General features: G+C 41.5%; 1 protein-coding gene across 4 annotated transcripts in view; it reads right to left on the reverse strand.

Moving 5' to 3' along the window:
- The window catches only part of LOC127952138 (glutamate receptor ionotropic, NMDA 2B-like), a 44,789-nt gene extending 28,800 nt beyond the window's left edge, over positions 1-15,989 (reverse strand). Inside the window, exons 1-5 of one of the 4 annotated variants that reach the window (XM_052550447.1) lie at positions 15,523-15,989; positions 14,798-14,969; positions 8,870-8,997; positions 8,638-8,711; positions 1,513-2,085 (exon numbers count right to left, since the gene is read on the reverse strand). In XM_052550447.1, the coding sequence (XP_052406407.1) occupies positions 1,513-2,067 (555 nt within the window). In that variant the 5' untranslated portion in view covers positions 2,068-2,085; positions 8,638-8,711; positions 8,870-8,997; positions 14,798-14,969; positions 15,523-15,989. Of the gene's footprint in view, positions 1-1,512; positions 2,086-8,637; positions 8,712-8,869; positions 8,998-14,797; positions 15,246-15,522 lie in introns of all 4 variants that reach the window. The other 3 variants (XM_052550448.1, XM_052550450.1, XM_052550446.1) reach the window with 3 other exon arrangements.
- Between the last annotated feature and the right edge of the window lie 77 nt (positions 15,990-16,066).

The raw sequence follows: 16,066 nt of genomic DNA on the forward strand, positions 1-16,066 counted from the left end.
ATATATATATATACAGTATAAAGTGCGAGACAAACATGCGTGACCTGACTAGCAGTGAATGTATGTCTGGTTCCTCTGGGAAGCTGCTGTTTTGACATTGTGAAGGTTGTTCTGTAAGCGCTGGACAGGATGCGTGGGCTGAGCAGCGGTTCTTCATCTTCATCTTCATCAGCGTGTTTAGTGGAGAGAGAGAACGAGACGAGCGCGGTGTTATTCTGCAGCGTTTAGAGCTCATAGCCTTGTGTGTGTGGGCGCAGCTCTGACTCACTGCCATCCGACAGCGACCGGATCATTTTCTCTCAGTGTCTGATGCTTCCAGCTGCTCATCATCATCCTCACACACACACACACACACACACTGTTTCCCATCATGCATCTCTTCAGAATTACTGTACATTAACACTGAGGTTTGGGGAAGATAGGACGCTGTTTGCCTCAGTTCTAACGACTTCCTGTTTCATGGGGAAACATCGCAATTTGTCAGACTGCCACGGACACAACCTTCAAGCAAATCTCAAGATCTTTGCAATTTAACATTACAAAGGGTTTAAGATTACACTGAACACATTTGGTGTTGATATGATTACATCTCTAGGAGTTTGCTAGAACACTAGACTCTATTAAAACTAAAGGTTCTTCAAAAGGTTCTTCAAGTGATGCCATAGAAGAACCGTTTTTGGTTCCACAATGAACCATTCAGTCAAAGGTTCTTTAAAGAACCATTTCTTTTATACCATTTTGTAATCTGAAGAACCTTCTTTCTCCACAAGGAACCTTTTGTGAAACAGAAAGGTTCCTCAGATGTTAAATGTTCTTTGTGGAACCATTTGGACTAAAAGGTGTTTCAATGGCATCGTGAAGCACCTTTTTTTTTTTAAGAATATACGCCTGAAAATGGACACAACATTTGCCTAAAAAAATTACAAATAAGTGACTTCCTATTGAGTTTGGGAATTTGCTTTAAGATAATTTTTTTGTAGGTATTGGTGTGTAACGTGTCTACTGATGTCCTTACATGTACGTGAAACGTAGTGAGAGGCGCACTTCACTAAAAATGAATAGGTGGCACTATCGAGCCATTTTGCTACACTCACTTCTGAAACCCTCTCTTCACATCCGATTTAACATCACTAAGGGCTTTAGATTACACTGACCAAATTTGGTGTAGCTCTGCGTGTTTGCTCAGGTGCTCCCGCTCTCAGCGCTGTCAAAATAAAAGTCTGGTGCACCTCTGCAAGTCTGGTGATATTGAAAAATGCCAAATATCGGCCAATATATCGGCCATGGTGATATATCGGTCAACCACTGCTCCAAACAGACACAACATTTGCTGAGAAAATTCAAGATAACTGATTTACAGTTGGGCTGGGATTTTACTTTTTTGAAGGTATTGGTGTGCTACACTTTATTGAAAGTGAATAGGTGGTGCTAACAAGCCATTTTGCTAGTCCCACTTCTCTTCAAACATAAATGTTCGCCATATCTGTTTAAAAGCAAAATTAGTGCACGTACCTTAGCGGCCATGATCATGGAGGAGCCTCCCTTCACTCCCAGGATGGGGATGTGTGTCTGCGTGGAGATGAAGTCCAGGATCTGTGCGATGGCCTCCTGGTCGGTGTCATCTCCGAACACCACGCCCTGCAGCCAGTGCTCCGTCATCAGGTCACAGATGCTCTTGATGATGCTCTTGGGGTCTGTCTCATTCATTGTGACCATCTCAACACTGGGCGCCAGTGGCATGTGGCCAAAGTCGTCTTTGTCACGCATGCCGGCGAGCGCCACTTCACTGGAGTTCCCCACCAGCACCACTGCGATGCTCAGGCCCTGCATCAGCTTGGAGACGGGTGGATACTGAGCCACTGATGATGGGATATAGTGGGCCACGCCCCCTCCGCCTCGCTCGCGCCGTGATTGGACGGCCAGTGGCAGCAGCAGCAGCAGACACACGGCCAACAACTGCTGCAGCGACGGGCGGGGCCAGTGACGTGGGGGCGGAGCCAGAATATGAAGCCACGCCCGCATTTCCTGAGAGGGTGGAGCTAAGCCACGGTAAATGCAGATGGACATGATGGAGGAGTGAAGATCCTGTGAGAAAAACAGACAGAGGTTACAGCTCAGCAGCAGTCCTAAATGCAGATATCTGCGCAAAGATGACCTCACCATTGTTTTTGTTATTCCTGAAATGGGCGGATCTTTTAGACACGTCATGTGTTAATCAGTACTGTGAAAGGAAATTAGTAAACAAGCACTTGGAAATCTGAATTTCACAATACTGCACAGCATGTGCTAACGATCAGACGATATGTGGCTTTCAGAGGAGAACTGGCGAGAAATGCTTGTGTGCATATTAATATCATCCACTTCAAAAGATGAGTGCTTCTGGACCAAAGAGCCTGTTTCTGTCAAAACAGAACGTCACAGACCAGAAACTCACACTTAATATCACTACAGAGAGAGACAAAGAGAGAGATGGAACGACCAAGCCACCAGAAAGCACTATTATCCCAAAATGAACAAAATATTTACCTAAGTTAAAAATCACAAGATTTCACTGCGCAAACACAGCTGCAAGTTTGGAGCGATCTGACAACCACCAATCAATATTCAATAAATGCACTGATAAAAACTAATTCAAAAACCCTTTGTTACACACGAGCATCTTCAAATATGGCCAAGTTATGCAGATGGTTAGTTATATTGCATAATAATATTAATAATATTTATATAATGTATGTTAATCAATTTCTTAATTCTCATTTATTTATTTATTAAAAATCATAGGGAAAATTCACTCTAAACGGATCAGAAATTGGAGGATCTACATCTCAAACTTAAAAAAAAAAACAAGATCAACCGAGACCAAAGGACCGTAACAGATGAAGTGAGCAAATAAGAGCCCTGAGGTCTGAGAGACCAAGGTCTGAGATCTGAGGTATGAGGTCTGAGAGATCGAGGTCTGAAGTCTGAGGTCTGAGATCTGAGAGACCGAGGTCTGAGGTCTGAACCACCGAGGTCTGAGGTCTGAGAGACCAAGGTCTGAGGTCTGAGAGACCAAGGTCTGAGGTCTGAACCACCGAGGTCTGAGGTCTGAGAGACCAAGGTCTGAGGTCTGAGAGACCAAGGTCTGAGAGACCCAGGTCTGAGGTCTGAGAGACCGAGGTTTGAGGTCTGAGAGACCCAGGTCTGAGGTCTGAGAGATCGAGGTCTGAAGTCTGAGGTCTGAGATTTGAGAGACCGAGGTCTGAGGTCTGAACCACCGAGGTCTGAGGTCTGAGAGACCAAGGTCTGAGGTCTGAACCACCGAGGTCTGAGGTCTGAGAGACCAAGGTCTGAGGTCTGAGAGACCAAGGTCTGAGAGACCCAGGTCTGAGGTCTGAGAGACCGAGGTTTGAGGTCTGAGAGACCCAGGTCTGAGGTCTGAGAGACCGAGGTTTGAGGTCTGAGGTCTGAGAGACCGAGGTTTGAGGTCTGAGGTCTGAGAGACCGAGGTTTGAGGTCTGAGGTCTGACAGACCGAGATCTGAAGTCTGAGAGACAGAGTGTGACGAGTGGGACGGGGCCGAGAGATGTGGGAACGAGCGAGGCCGTTACAGTGATTGGGAAATCCGCGACACCTGCGCCCCACCGCCGGTCTTGAGTCCCACAGAGGAGATGGAAGGATATAAAACTGGAGCGACGATAGTGAAGGACGAGAGAGGACACGGCCTGGGCAATATTTTATTATATTTTGTGTGCACCAGTCGTCCGTGAGGGGCTGGTGCGCTGTTTTGTGTTTATTTTTGTCATTAAAGTTTCATTTTGATTATGCGCCGGTTCCCGCCTCGGATGAATAGGAAGTTTTTATCATTACACCGAGGTCTGAGATCTGAGAGACTGAGGTCTGAGAGACAGAGGTCTGAGGTCATAGAGATCGAGGTCTGAGGTCTGAGGTCTGAGGTCTGAGAGACCGAGGCCGGTGTAAATGACACACATCAACAGTGCAGCAGCAGATGCTCAGCAGATCAATATTAGATGCACATCTTCAGCCTGTTTATTATGGATGAGATAAACTGTCCCCTGACGAGCAGAGAGAGAGTGACCCGGCCGGCGCCTACACACCGCATAGAGCCGTGTTACACAAGCGCTGTAATGATCGCTGTGATTACAGAGCCATGAGCGAGGAGAACAGACCGCAGATACTCTCATACTGTACTCCACTGAATCTCTCAGAGCTCGCTCCGTCTAACAGAAGTGTTGCTGGAACCCACATCTTCTTCTTTTGGGTTTTCACACTGCATTCTTTCAGGTTGGGATGGACATTAGGGACAGTCAAATGAAGATGTGTAGTGTATTGTACTGGACGTGACGGAGGAGAGGAAAGTGTTTGTGATGCAGAGACTGACAGTACAGAGATCTGAGTCTGCACTTCTCTTGGCCACGCAGTTTCCATAGCAACCATTAAAATAGACCTCTCCATACAGTTGATGGCCTCACACACACACACACACACACACACGCACACACTCACTCAGGCTCCGCCCCTCTGCAGAAGCCACTCACATCACTGTAATTAGCATAAGAGAGTCCTGTTTATGAGATGACACACACACACACACACACACACACACACACACTGTAATCAGTGAAATGAGATTGATTGATGCGTTCCACAGATTACAGCTTCAGCTCACTTGGCTATTTCAGGAGCACATTACATGGATGAGGTGTGTGTGTGTGTGTGTGTGTGTGTGTGTGTGTGTGTGTGTGTGTGTGTGTGAGTGAGTTCAGGCTCTGATCTGGTGCAGTGATCTCAGACTGAACTCAGATCTTCAGCTGTTAACACACATCTTAAGTCCTTTGTAAGTGAAGCTGGATGTTCAGTGAAGAATAAAACCTGGACTAAGAGTTTGACCATAATGACAGGAGAAATATTCATAAACAGCATTGTGTTTGATTGTATGCTGAAACTAAACCAAGAGAAATGTGCACACACACACACACACACACACACACACACACACACAGCGCTGATAACCTGGTCAAAACAGTCGCTTGGAAGTTGAACTTTATGCAAATGAAGAGTGACTCTCAGGAGCGACAGCCAATAGGAGTGAAGCTCAAACGTCTGGACAGGACAGTGAGATCCAGAGCAACTCACGGTTTTATTAGTATCATCACATTTCATTATTAATAAAAACTAAACGTTTTCAAACATTATAAACATTCAAAGCATGTCTTTTTTCCTGAACTGTACAACAAATCTTTTTAGATGTAACTATTCAGAACAGACCAGATATTATATGATGTAAACTAAAATAAATGATACCTGCATTATCATAAACCCTTATTTAAAGAGGAAGTCAAACTACTGGTTCGTCAGAAAAGTGCTTTACAGTTAAAGCTGTGCTCATGTTGCTCTCTCATTCAACACAAGAACAAATGTTTGTGCACTCGGCATTAACTGCATCATATGAGCTGTTTCGGACTGTAAGATCTCAGATAAATAAAAAAATTAAACGTTCTAAAATGAAGTGTGATGAAAAAGAAACAGTTTCTCTCGTCAGCTCAGCTCAGTGAGTGAGCGAAGCCTTCTTACAACAAAGAGTCTCTCTCCAGACCCAAAACATTCTCTGTTCCTCTCTGCTGACCTCCATCTGAACTGCTGAGACCATCAGATCCTTCAAGAAACAGCTGAAGACCCACGGCTTCCTTAAGCACTTGACCAGCAACACCCCGATCCTCTCAAAACACCCTTCTCTCGCCCACGAATGACCACACGTCATAAAGACCCCACTGCAGACACACACACGCTTGAGCCTTGCAGAGGACTAAATGATGACTAGATTTTAAAGTATTCATGAGAGACATGAATCTGTGGAGCAAAACACACTGCTGCAAACAAAACCACTGACACACACACACACACACACACACACACACAGAGTCTGAAGTGTGAGGTGTGTCACATGACATCGGTTTATTCATCAATCAGTCTGCACACGTGCTGCCGCTGCGTGATCATGAGTGTCAACACATAATGATCTCAAATTAATCTGATCTAATTACACCATCAGCAATGAAAACAACCCACAACACTCCATCACACACACACACACACACACACAGATCAATGGGTTGGTAAACAGATAACACATTAACAGCCTCACATCTAACATGTGGAACACACTCACTTATTTCTGCTAGTCCTGCGGCAGCACGGTTACAACAAGACACAAATATTTGAGGAAATATTAAATAAATACAGTAAATACTGACAAAGCAATGCTTTATCAAATCATATGGGACTAGTAAAAACATAACCAGAAAAATGACTAGAATCACAACTGATGACGAGGACATGGTTACCCACTGACTTCCCATTCATCAGTAGAGTATAAAATACCTGAAAGTCATATTCAAGTAAAAGTACAGATATCTTACTGTGTTTATTCTTAAACGTACTTAGGTATTGAAAGTACAAGTACAAGTAAATGCAAAATGGAAAAGAAGCAAATTTTTTTTTTTTTTCTTTCGCCGTTTCGTTCCTCATTCATTAAGGTCATTAAGGAGAGCAACATCTCCTGAACACATTGGAGTGTCAAATAGCCGAGCTGCACAAATATATCCGCACCTGTATAATCGCTCACGGAGAGACTTTAAAGATGTAGAGACTGTATTTCCTTCCTAGAAAGAAATAGCAACAAAGCTCTGTGTCGACGACCCAGAGTTATGCAAAAAGCGAAGCAGAGAAACATCCAAGACAAACTGATTCCATTACTTTTTCCCACATGATGCTAAAGTATTAAGACTATGAGCCATTCACACTTCCCATAAAGGACTGATTGTGGAATGGTTGTTTTGTATTGCAAACATGACTCTGAACGGCTGCTAATCGTTATTGTTTTGTCTATTATATTCTGACCAGTGTCATGTTTAGGGGATACGCGTGAGCGTCGAGAGTCATGTTTACACTAACCTACACCTCTCCTCCAGCAGCGCGGGGGTGTTGGAAACTTGTTAACAGTACACCGTTAACAAACAAACTTTTTGCATCCAAAGAACGAAAACAAACTTTGTTTGAAATATATCGGTGCCTTTATGTCTAAAATGTAAGGCACTTATTGCTTTACTGAACTTGTATAAAATGATTATTAAATATGATAATGCATCTGCAGAAAAAATGGTACTCTTTGTGTGATATATATTAAGTTAACTGGGGTCACTTCATCTACAGCGATATCGTTGACTTGATTGCAAATTAAAACAGACACTATTTCAACTGAACAGAGATGACATCAATGAATTCAATGATGAACTGCCTTTAACTATCATTTTGCATTATTGAGACACTGTTTTCCAAATGAATGTTGTTCAGTGCTTTGGCGCAATGTATTTTGTTTAAAGCACTATATAAATAAAGGTGATTGATTGATTGATTGATTAACTAGGCCTATATTCAATTATAGAAATATAAAAAGCCTACAGAAGAATAATTGCCATCTACAATTTAGAGTGCCCGGAATATTGAGTTTTAAAAGACTAATAAATTAATGTGTGTGCATTCTGTGTGTGATTTGGTGATATAGACTACTTGATAACATCAGATTGCACATCATTAAAACAACACTTACCATATCGTTGCAGACGATGCAGTATATCGCATTGCCCAGACTTGATTTGAGTGGAAAAGTTCGATCATCTGCGGTTGTGGCGGCGCACACTTCTTTGCACATGAGCAAAAGTGTTTTTTATGAGTCTAACCTGCAAACCCCGAACACTGATTCATCAAACCTGCTTTCCTGCAGTCTGTGTTCTTCTGACTATTTTGTAGTTAGTAACTAATACACTTAGGGGACATTAATTAGGAAATGTAGTGGAGTGATGGTGTTCACTACCTCCTGGGGTAGGTCACCTAGAACTCCAGGTCTCATCCATTTACATTACATTTTATTTACATTTATGCATTTAACTTACAGTGCATTCAGGCTATACATCTTTTTCTTTTCACCAGTATGTGTTTTCCCTGGAAATTGAACCCAAAATGTTTTGCGCTGCTAACGCGATGCTCTACCACTGAGCCAGACATGGAGTCTCTAAAGGTCTGGACGAGGGAGCCAAATGCTGCCCGGTCCACCAAGAGACTTTTGCATTATTGACACACTGTTTTCCAAATGAATGTTGTTCAGTTGCTTTGACACAATGTATTTTGTTTAAAGCACTATATAAATAAAGGTGATTGACTGTAAAACATGTCCAGAAATAGATCAGCTTTGAACCAGCACACCGTCCAGGGCTTCATGATCAGTTTGATGAAACACAGACGTGAGACCTGCACCATAACTAATGCTGATCAGTTCTGGATGAACGATCCCATCAAAACACACACTAGTGTTTCTCCAAATGTCAGTGAATGTGTGTTGAGTTGATGAGATTTGATTTGTGTGAAACTCTGATGAGAGTAGCAGCTTTATCACAGATTATCGCAGATTACGGTGTGTGTGTGTGTGTGTGTGTGTGTGTCTGGTGTTGCCATCTTTATGTGATCAAATGCCTTAAAACTCAGCAGCCAATCTAGCCGGTGAGAAAAACACAGAATAATGAACAATGCTGAAAATACTGAGGTTAATGGCAGGTGTGTGTGTGTGTGTGTGTGTCTCACCTTGTGTGTTTTTAGCCAAACTCTCACTCCTCCATCTCAGAAACCACATGATGCTGTAGCGCTCTCATACCCTACTGCACACACACACACACACACACCACACACACACACACATACACACAGTGTATTAGTGTAACATGAAATATTCTAATTCTAAATAGAGTGATTGACTAATGCATCTCACAATCAATAAAGCTTCGGTTTATGTGTGTGTTTTTTTTTTTTTTTTTACCTGTGGACACTGATAGCAGTCGGTCTGCAGTATCTCTCTTTTTCTTGTGTGTGTGTGTGTGTGTGTGTGTGTGTGTGTGTGTGTGTCCTCTGGAACTGCTGATCTTCAGTGTCCTGGTTTCAGAGCATCTGCAGGGAGAGAAAATACCTTCATTTTCAGACATAACCCTCAGACACACACACACACACACACACACACACACACACACACATTCACTCACTCACTCACTCACTCAAAAGCAAACGCACACTCAGAGTCACACACACACACACACACACACACACACACACACACACACACTCGCTCACTCACTCAATGCAGGCTTCAAGTATAACTCGTTTGAAGTAATGGTGCTTCATATAACATTATCCAGAGAAACCAATGTTAATGATAAATCCCCAGTTATGTTTGTACTGGCTACTGTATACAGGCCACCAGGGCACCATACAGACTTTATTAAAGAGTTTGGTGATTTTACTTCCGAGTTAGTTCTGGCGGCAGATAAAGTCTTAATAGTTGGTGATTTTAATATCCATGTCGATAATGAAAAAGATGTATTGGGATCAGCATTTATAGACATTCTGAACTCTATTGGTGTTAGACAACACGTTTCAGGACCTACTCATTGTCGAAATCATACTCTAGATTTAATACTGTCACATGGAATTGATGTTGATAGTGTTGAAATTATTCAGCCAAGTGATGATATCTCAGATCATTATTTAGTTCTGTGTAAACTTCATACAGACAAAATTGTAAATTCTACTTCTTGTTACAAGTATGGAAGAACCATCACTTCTACCACAAAAGACTGCTTTTTAAGTTATCTTCCTGATGTATCCAAATTCCTTAGCATATCCAAAACCTCAGAGCAACTTGATGATGTAACAGAAACTATGGACTCTCTCTTTTCTAGCACTTTAAATACAGTTGCTCCTTTACGCTTAAGGAAGGTTAAGGAAAACAGTTTGACACCATGGTATAATGAGCATACTCGCACCCTAAAGAGAGCAGCCCGAAAAATAGAGCGCAGCTGGAGGAAAACAAAACAAGAGGTATTTCGTATTGCTTGGCGGGAAAGTAACCTATCCTACAGAAAAGCATTAAAAACTGCTAGATCTGATTACTTTTCTTCTCTTTTAGAAGAAAACAAACATAACCCCAGGTATTTATTCAATACAGTGGCTAAATTAAAGAAAAATAAAGCCTCAACAAGTGTTGACATTTCCCAACACCACAACAGTAATGACTTTATGAACTACTTTACTTCTAAAATCGATACTATTAGAGATAAAATTGCAACCATTCAGCCGTCAGCTACAGTATCACATCAGACAGTGCACTATAGACCCCCTGAGGAACAGTTCCACTAATTCTCTACTATAGGAGAGGAAGAATTGTATAAACTTGTTAAATCATCTAAACCAACAACATGTATGTTAGACCCTATACCATCTAAGCTCTTAAAAGAGGTGCTTCCAGAAGTCATAGATCCTCTTTTGACTATTATTAATTCCCCATTGTCATTAGGATATGTCCCCAAAACCTTCAAACTGGCTGTTATTAAGCCTCTCATAAAAAAGCCACAACTTGACCCCAGAGAACTAGTTAATTATAGACCAATCTCTAATCTCCCTTCTCTGTCCAAGATACTAGAAAAGGCGGTATCCTCACAATTATATTCCTTCTTAGAGAAAAATGATATATGTGAGGATTTCCAGTCAGGATTTAGACTGTATCATAGTACTGAGACTGCTCTCCTTAGAGTTACAAATGATCTGCTCTTATCATCTGATCGTGCGTGTATCTCTCTATTAGTTTTATTGGATCTTAGTGCTGCGTTTGACACAATTGACCACAACATTCTTTTGCATAGACTTGAACACTTTGTTGGCATCAGTGGAAGTGCATTAGCATGGTTTAAATCGTACTTATATGACCGCCATCAGTTTGTAGCAGTGAATGAAGATGTATCATATCGATCACAAGTGCAGTATGGAGTACCTCAAGGCTCAGTACTAGGGCCGCTACTCTTCACGCTTTATATGTTACCCTTGGGAGATATCATCAGGAAACATGGTGTTAGCTTTCACTGTTATGCTGATGATACTCAGCTCTATATTTCCTCGCGGCCCGGTGAAACACACCAATTTGAAAAACTAATGGAATGCATAGTCGATATAAAAAATTGGATTGACTAATTATAGGACTTTTTAATTGTTTTCTATTTCTATGAGTTTATGTGTTTTCTCAAAGTTCACCAGATAAAAACAAAAAAAATAGCCAGTCAAACATTCAGGACGTTCATGGAAAGAATGATGTGCAGAACTCATGAAAATGAGAAAGAGACATACGTCATCTGATCCAGACCACAAACCACAACGAGGTTGTGTGTGTGTGTGTGTGTGTCAGCATTCTCTCTTGCTCTGCGCTGTATGGAGGTGTGTGTGTGTCAGTAGTCTCTTTCACTCTGCGCTGTACGTAGGTGTTTGTTTGTTTGTGTTGGCGTGTCTCAGGTGTCTGGAGTGTCGCTCGCTGCGGTGTGTCTGGCAGGAGCGTCTGGCAGGTATAAACAGGTGCGAATGTGACAGTGTGGCCTGCAGGGGGCAGAGGAGGAGAGAATCTTCCCTTCCGTCACTCGCATTATTACCCCTGAGCAGCAGGACATGAAGATTCTCATCAATCCTGCAGGTCTTAAATCAGGCAAAAGCTAAATATCTGTATGTTTGGTCAAATTCAGGACAGATGCACACAGAAGTTAGATTATAAATAACAATAAATAGTCTAGAAGCTATTTACACTAAGTGCATTTTAGTGTAACCACCTTATTGGAATAATAAGCCTACACTTACCCTAACCATACCCAGTAGTTTTTTATCAACTTTTTGATTATTTTTATTGAAAATAAATACCTTTCCAATGTAATATGAGATTTGAAAAGAACTAAAAATAAAGGTCAGCAAAAGGCGGATTAGAACTCGGTCAACTGTGTTAAAAAGACAACAGCTTGCTTTACCCTCTACACCACTGGATGTGTTGATTCTCAATCATCTTTTGTAGTGTTGTCTAGTCACTGGACTTACTGTAAATAGCTTCTGCCAGCACGGTGGGCAGTTTGATTTACTGTAAATAGACTGCGTACTAGGCAATCAAATAAACCACAATAATGAAATCTATGACACTTAGGGTAAAGGTCTTCAAAGTGGAAATGGCTTATTAATGTCATAAATATTTTTATTCTAATAATCTCAGCATATTATATAAATTGTCTGTTTGGGATGTAGATGCTGCATAAATAGCCTTGTGAAAAGAAAAAGAAAGATACTAAAACTACATTACCAGCACTGAGAGAGAGAGATGTCACTAAATTGATTGGCCAAATGAGTTCCCACACTAAATCAGACAAAAATAAATATTTGTGCATTTGGACAAATTCAGGTCAAATCTGCTAAAAGATGCACCTCGAGACTCTAAAAAACAATGACGAAATAAAGTTATGGAATTAAGGTAACACTTCATTTTAAAGTGTCCTTGTTAAGCCTTACATGTCCTTACTTTTAGAATAACAGTAAATAATGCATAATCATGTGCAAGTAACCCTCAGCTAAACCATGATCCTCAGTCTTCACTGATAAAAATGATTTTGTGGTGTAGTAAAAACTACAGACAAAAATTCAATTCTACATGAAACAGTTCAAGCAATAAAATAAAATAAAAGAAAAGAAAAGAATTCTATATTGGTACCCATGAATAAGTAATAAGGTTGATTTTTCAGCTGTATTTAAAATGCTTTCTCATTGCTTTTGTTGTTTTATTAAGAATTAAGATTTTACTTGTGAACTTACGTATAGTTATGTAACATTTACTTTAATTCTTTATGAATGTTACAATACAAGTAGATTGTACAGAGCAGCAGTATAATTAGACTGAAACAAGGACAGCTAAGACACAAGCCTGTGTTTGTACTGTATGTGTTTATCATCCGTGAGCTCTGTTTCTACTCAAACCTGGATTCTGCATTAAAGAATATATAAAACATGAATGGCATTTGCTCTTCTTTTGTAATTGGCTGTGTCTGAAAGAGTGTCCGCTGTGTCAGACAGAAGCCTGAAGGCGAGCGGTGGTGAGGGCTGATGGGAAGCGTCTCAGGTCTGACACCGGATCAGTGAGAGGATGATGAGGAGGCGGTCAGAAATCAGCTTGAGCCAATTACAGCTGGGTGAGTGACGAGCTGCTGTAATCTCTAATTACTTCAATCAATTTAAGAGCAGCGCCACTCATCTGAGGAGCTATTAGGAGCAGCGCGAGTGTGTGAGGCGCTAAAGTGGGTTATTCGCCGCCCGTGTGTGTGTGTGTGTGTGTGTAGACAGTGATATGTAGGTTGGAGGATCCAGAGTTTGTGGGGTACATCAGAGACCAGAGGCAAGAGTTCGGCCCATTTGGGTCGGCCCAGTTTCTTAAAGTGGGACTGTGCTCCACTACCTGAGCTCTCCTCTGAGTGTGTGTGTGTGTGTGTGTGTGTGTGTGGGAGGCCAAACACTAATGACATGCAGGACACAAGCATGTACTCGAAGCAAACATTTCTCCACACAACACTTGGATTATTTGTGATCTGCTCACCTCACAGATGCATTCAAGAAGTTAACGGAGGATCTTTATGAATATATTAGAAATTATACTTGCAAAACATTTGGAATAATGATATTTCTGAAAGAGGTCTCTTCTGCTCACCAAGGCTGCATTTATTTGATCAAAAATAATGTACAATACGGTGAAGTATTATTATGATTTAAATCATCTGTGTTCTGTGTGAATCTGTGTTAAAGTGTAATGTATTTCTGTGATGCTCCGCTGTATTTTCAGCTTCATTCCTCCAGTCTTCAGTGTCACATGATCTTCAGAAATCAGAATAATATGATGATTTACTGCTCAAGAAACACTTCTGATTATTATCAGTGTTGAACACAGCCCAATAGTTTTTGTGGAAGCCGTGATGCATTTTATTTTTCAGCATTCACAGATGAATAGAAAGCTCAAAAGAAAAGCTTTTATTGGAAATAGAATGTTTTGTAACATTATAAATCTATTAATATTACTAAATTAATTGCCCTAATTTACCTCAATGTTTGGAAGAGTACATTTACAGAAAAATGTGAAGCAGCAAACAAGAGACTTATTTCAAAGCATCTTTTTGTCCGACACTGTGAATATGATGAAATAATAAATACAGTTTGTTTTGCATTTTATTGTTTGCATGTTCTTACAGATAATTGGTCACAAATGGCAGTTTAAGTAAGATAGGAGACTTACAGTACAGTAGTTACAGGATGAGTAATAATCTGTATTTTAGTTCTTAAATATCATCTCTACTCTGCATATTTCCTCATCTATGCTTCCTGTCCTGAATGTTTCAGAAATTATAGACTTAGAAAAAGGGTCATTAATACAGGTTTTCTGAAAATGCTCAAATACACACGAGGTATTATCTAATTAAATATGTACTAATTTGCATACACTGGATGAACAAAGCCAGATGAAAATTCATGTTTGATTTTGTTTAGGATTTCTATTTTTATCTCATACAGGCAAATAATCTATAAACAAACCCCTGAGTAAAAGCCTTCAGAGTATAGATGGGAATAAAACGGGATTCTGGGGAAACATTTACAGATGCAAATGGATAAAGTGTAATTAAATAAAGAGGTAAAATTGTATTCCACTAGTCTGATACAACATCTCGACCAGTGCAGGGCAAACGTGTTCCTGTCTGTCTTAAAAAACTCAAATAAATCTAGTTTAATCTCATGTAATGAAGTTTGGAGTTCATTTTTTTGATGACTTAAAATAACAGAAGGGGGGGGGGGTGTATAAATCTGACTCTCCTTTACACAATGAGAACCCCACACACACACACACACACACACTCACCGAACAGCGCACACGTCCTCCGGCGGCTCGGCGATCCGTTCACATTCACCTCTGCTAAACCGGCTTCACTCCGCATTTAGTCCAGTTGTAAAAGAGCAGAAAGAGGCGCGTGTGTCTGCTCATCTGGAGACGCGGCGCAGTCCAGACTCATGAATGAAGCGAGCGAGCGAGTCTCCTCAGGAGAAACAGAAGAGAAGAGCTGCATCCAAACCCTCATCCAGCGCGAGTCCTCTCAGACACAGATAACACACGACCGCAGAGAGACACGCGGAGGATGATGGAGGGTCTCTCACACACACACACACACACAGTATATGTGGTCTGATCAGACTCTCTATTAATGAACAGATTAATTATTCACACACACATGAGCGCTGGTGCATGAATAATATCAGAAAGAGCAGCAGATCAATGAATGAAAGACAGGGAAAGAGAAGCAGAAAAAAAACTGAGACGCACACACACACACACACACACACACACACACACACAGGTGAGAGACCAGTAGAATGAAGAGAGAGAGAGAGAGAGAGAGACAGGCAGAGAGACAGGTGAGTGTATTATAATGTGTTTGTGATCACACACACACACACACAGCTAACTGAGGTAAGACACACGTCTCTCTCTATCTCTTCGTCACATACTGCATGTGTGTGTGTGTGTGTTCATGTGTGTGGTTTGCAAACAGAACACACACACACTACAGTGAACACAAAGCAACCTACCTACAATCAAACAATCTTAGGAGGAAGAGAAGAAGAGGTGAGAGCACACAGTCCTCCGCTCACAAATCAGAGAAATTATAGATGAGATAGATGGAGAAATAGACGAGCAGGCAGATGATGGACAGCACGAGCAGATGAGAGGAGAAAGCACCTCCCACGACCACGATGAGGAAGAAGAAGAACAAAAAACGAAAGAAAAAGGCAAATAGTCCGGCCGCCTCCGTGCTGCTGCTCATTTGGAGGGTGTGTGTGTCCCTCCCTCTGATGCCTGGCGAAAACACCTGCTCACAAAACACACAGACACACACACACACTCACTCACATGCTGCTGTCAGGACACACACACACTGCATCTGTATGACTGCGCCAAACACACTCTCTCTCACACACACACTCCAGCGCTGCTGCCGTAAGAGCACAGACACAGCTCTCTCTCTCCCTATCTCTCTCCCTCTCTCTCTCCCTCCCCCTCTCCCTCTCTCTCTCCGTCTTTCTCTCTCTCTCTCGCTCTCTGTCTTTCTCTCTCTCTCTCGCTCTCTGTCTC

Source organism: Carassius gibelio, chromosome B3 (assembly GCF_023724105.1).
Source record: "Carassius gibelio isolate Cgi1373 ecotype wild population from Czech Republic chromosome B3, carGib1.2-hapl.c, whole genome shotgun sequence".
Taxonomy (NCBI): Eukaryota; Metazoa; Chordata; class Actinopteri; order Cypriniformes; family Cyprinidae; genus Carassius; species Carassius gibelio.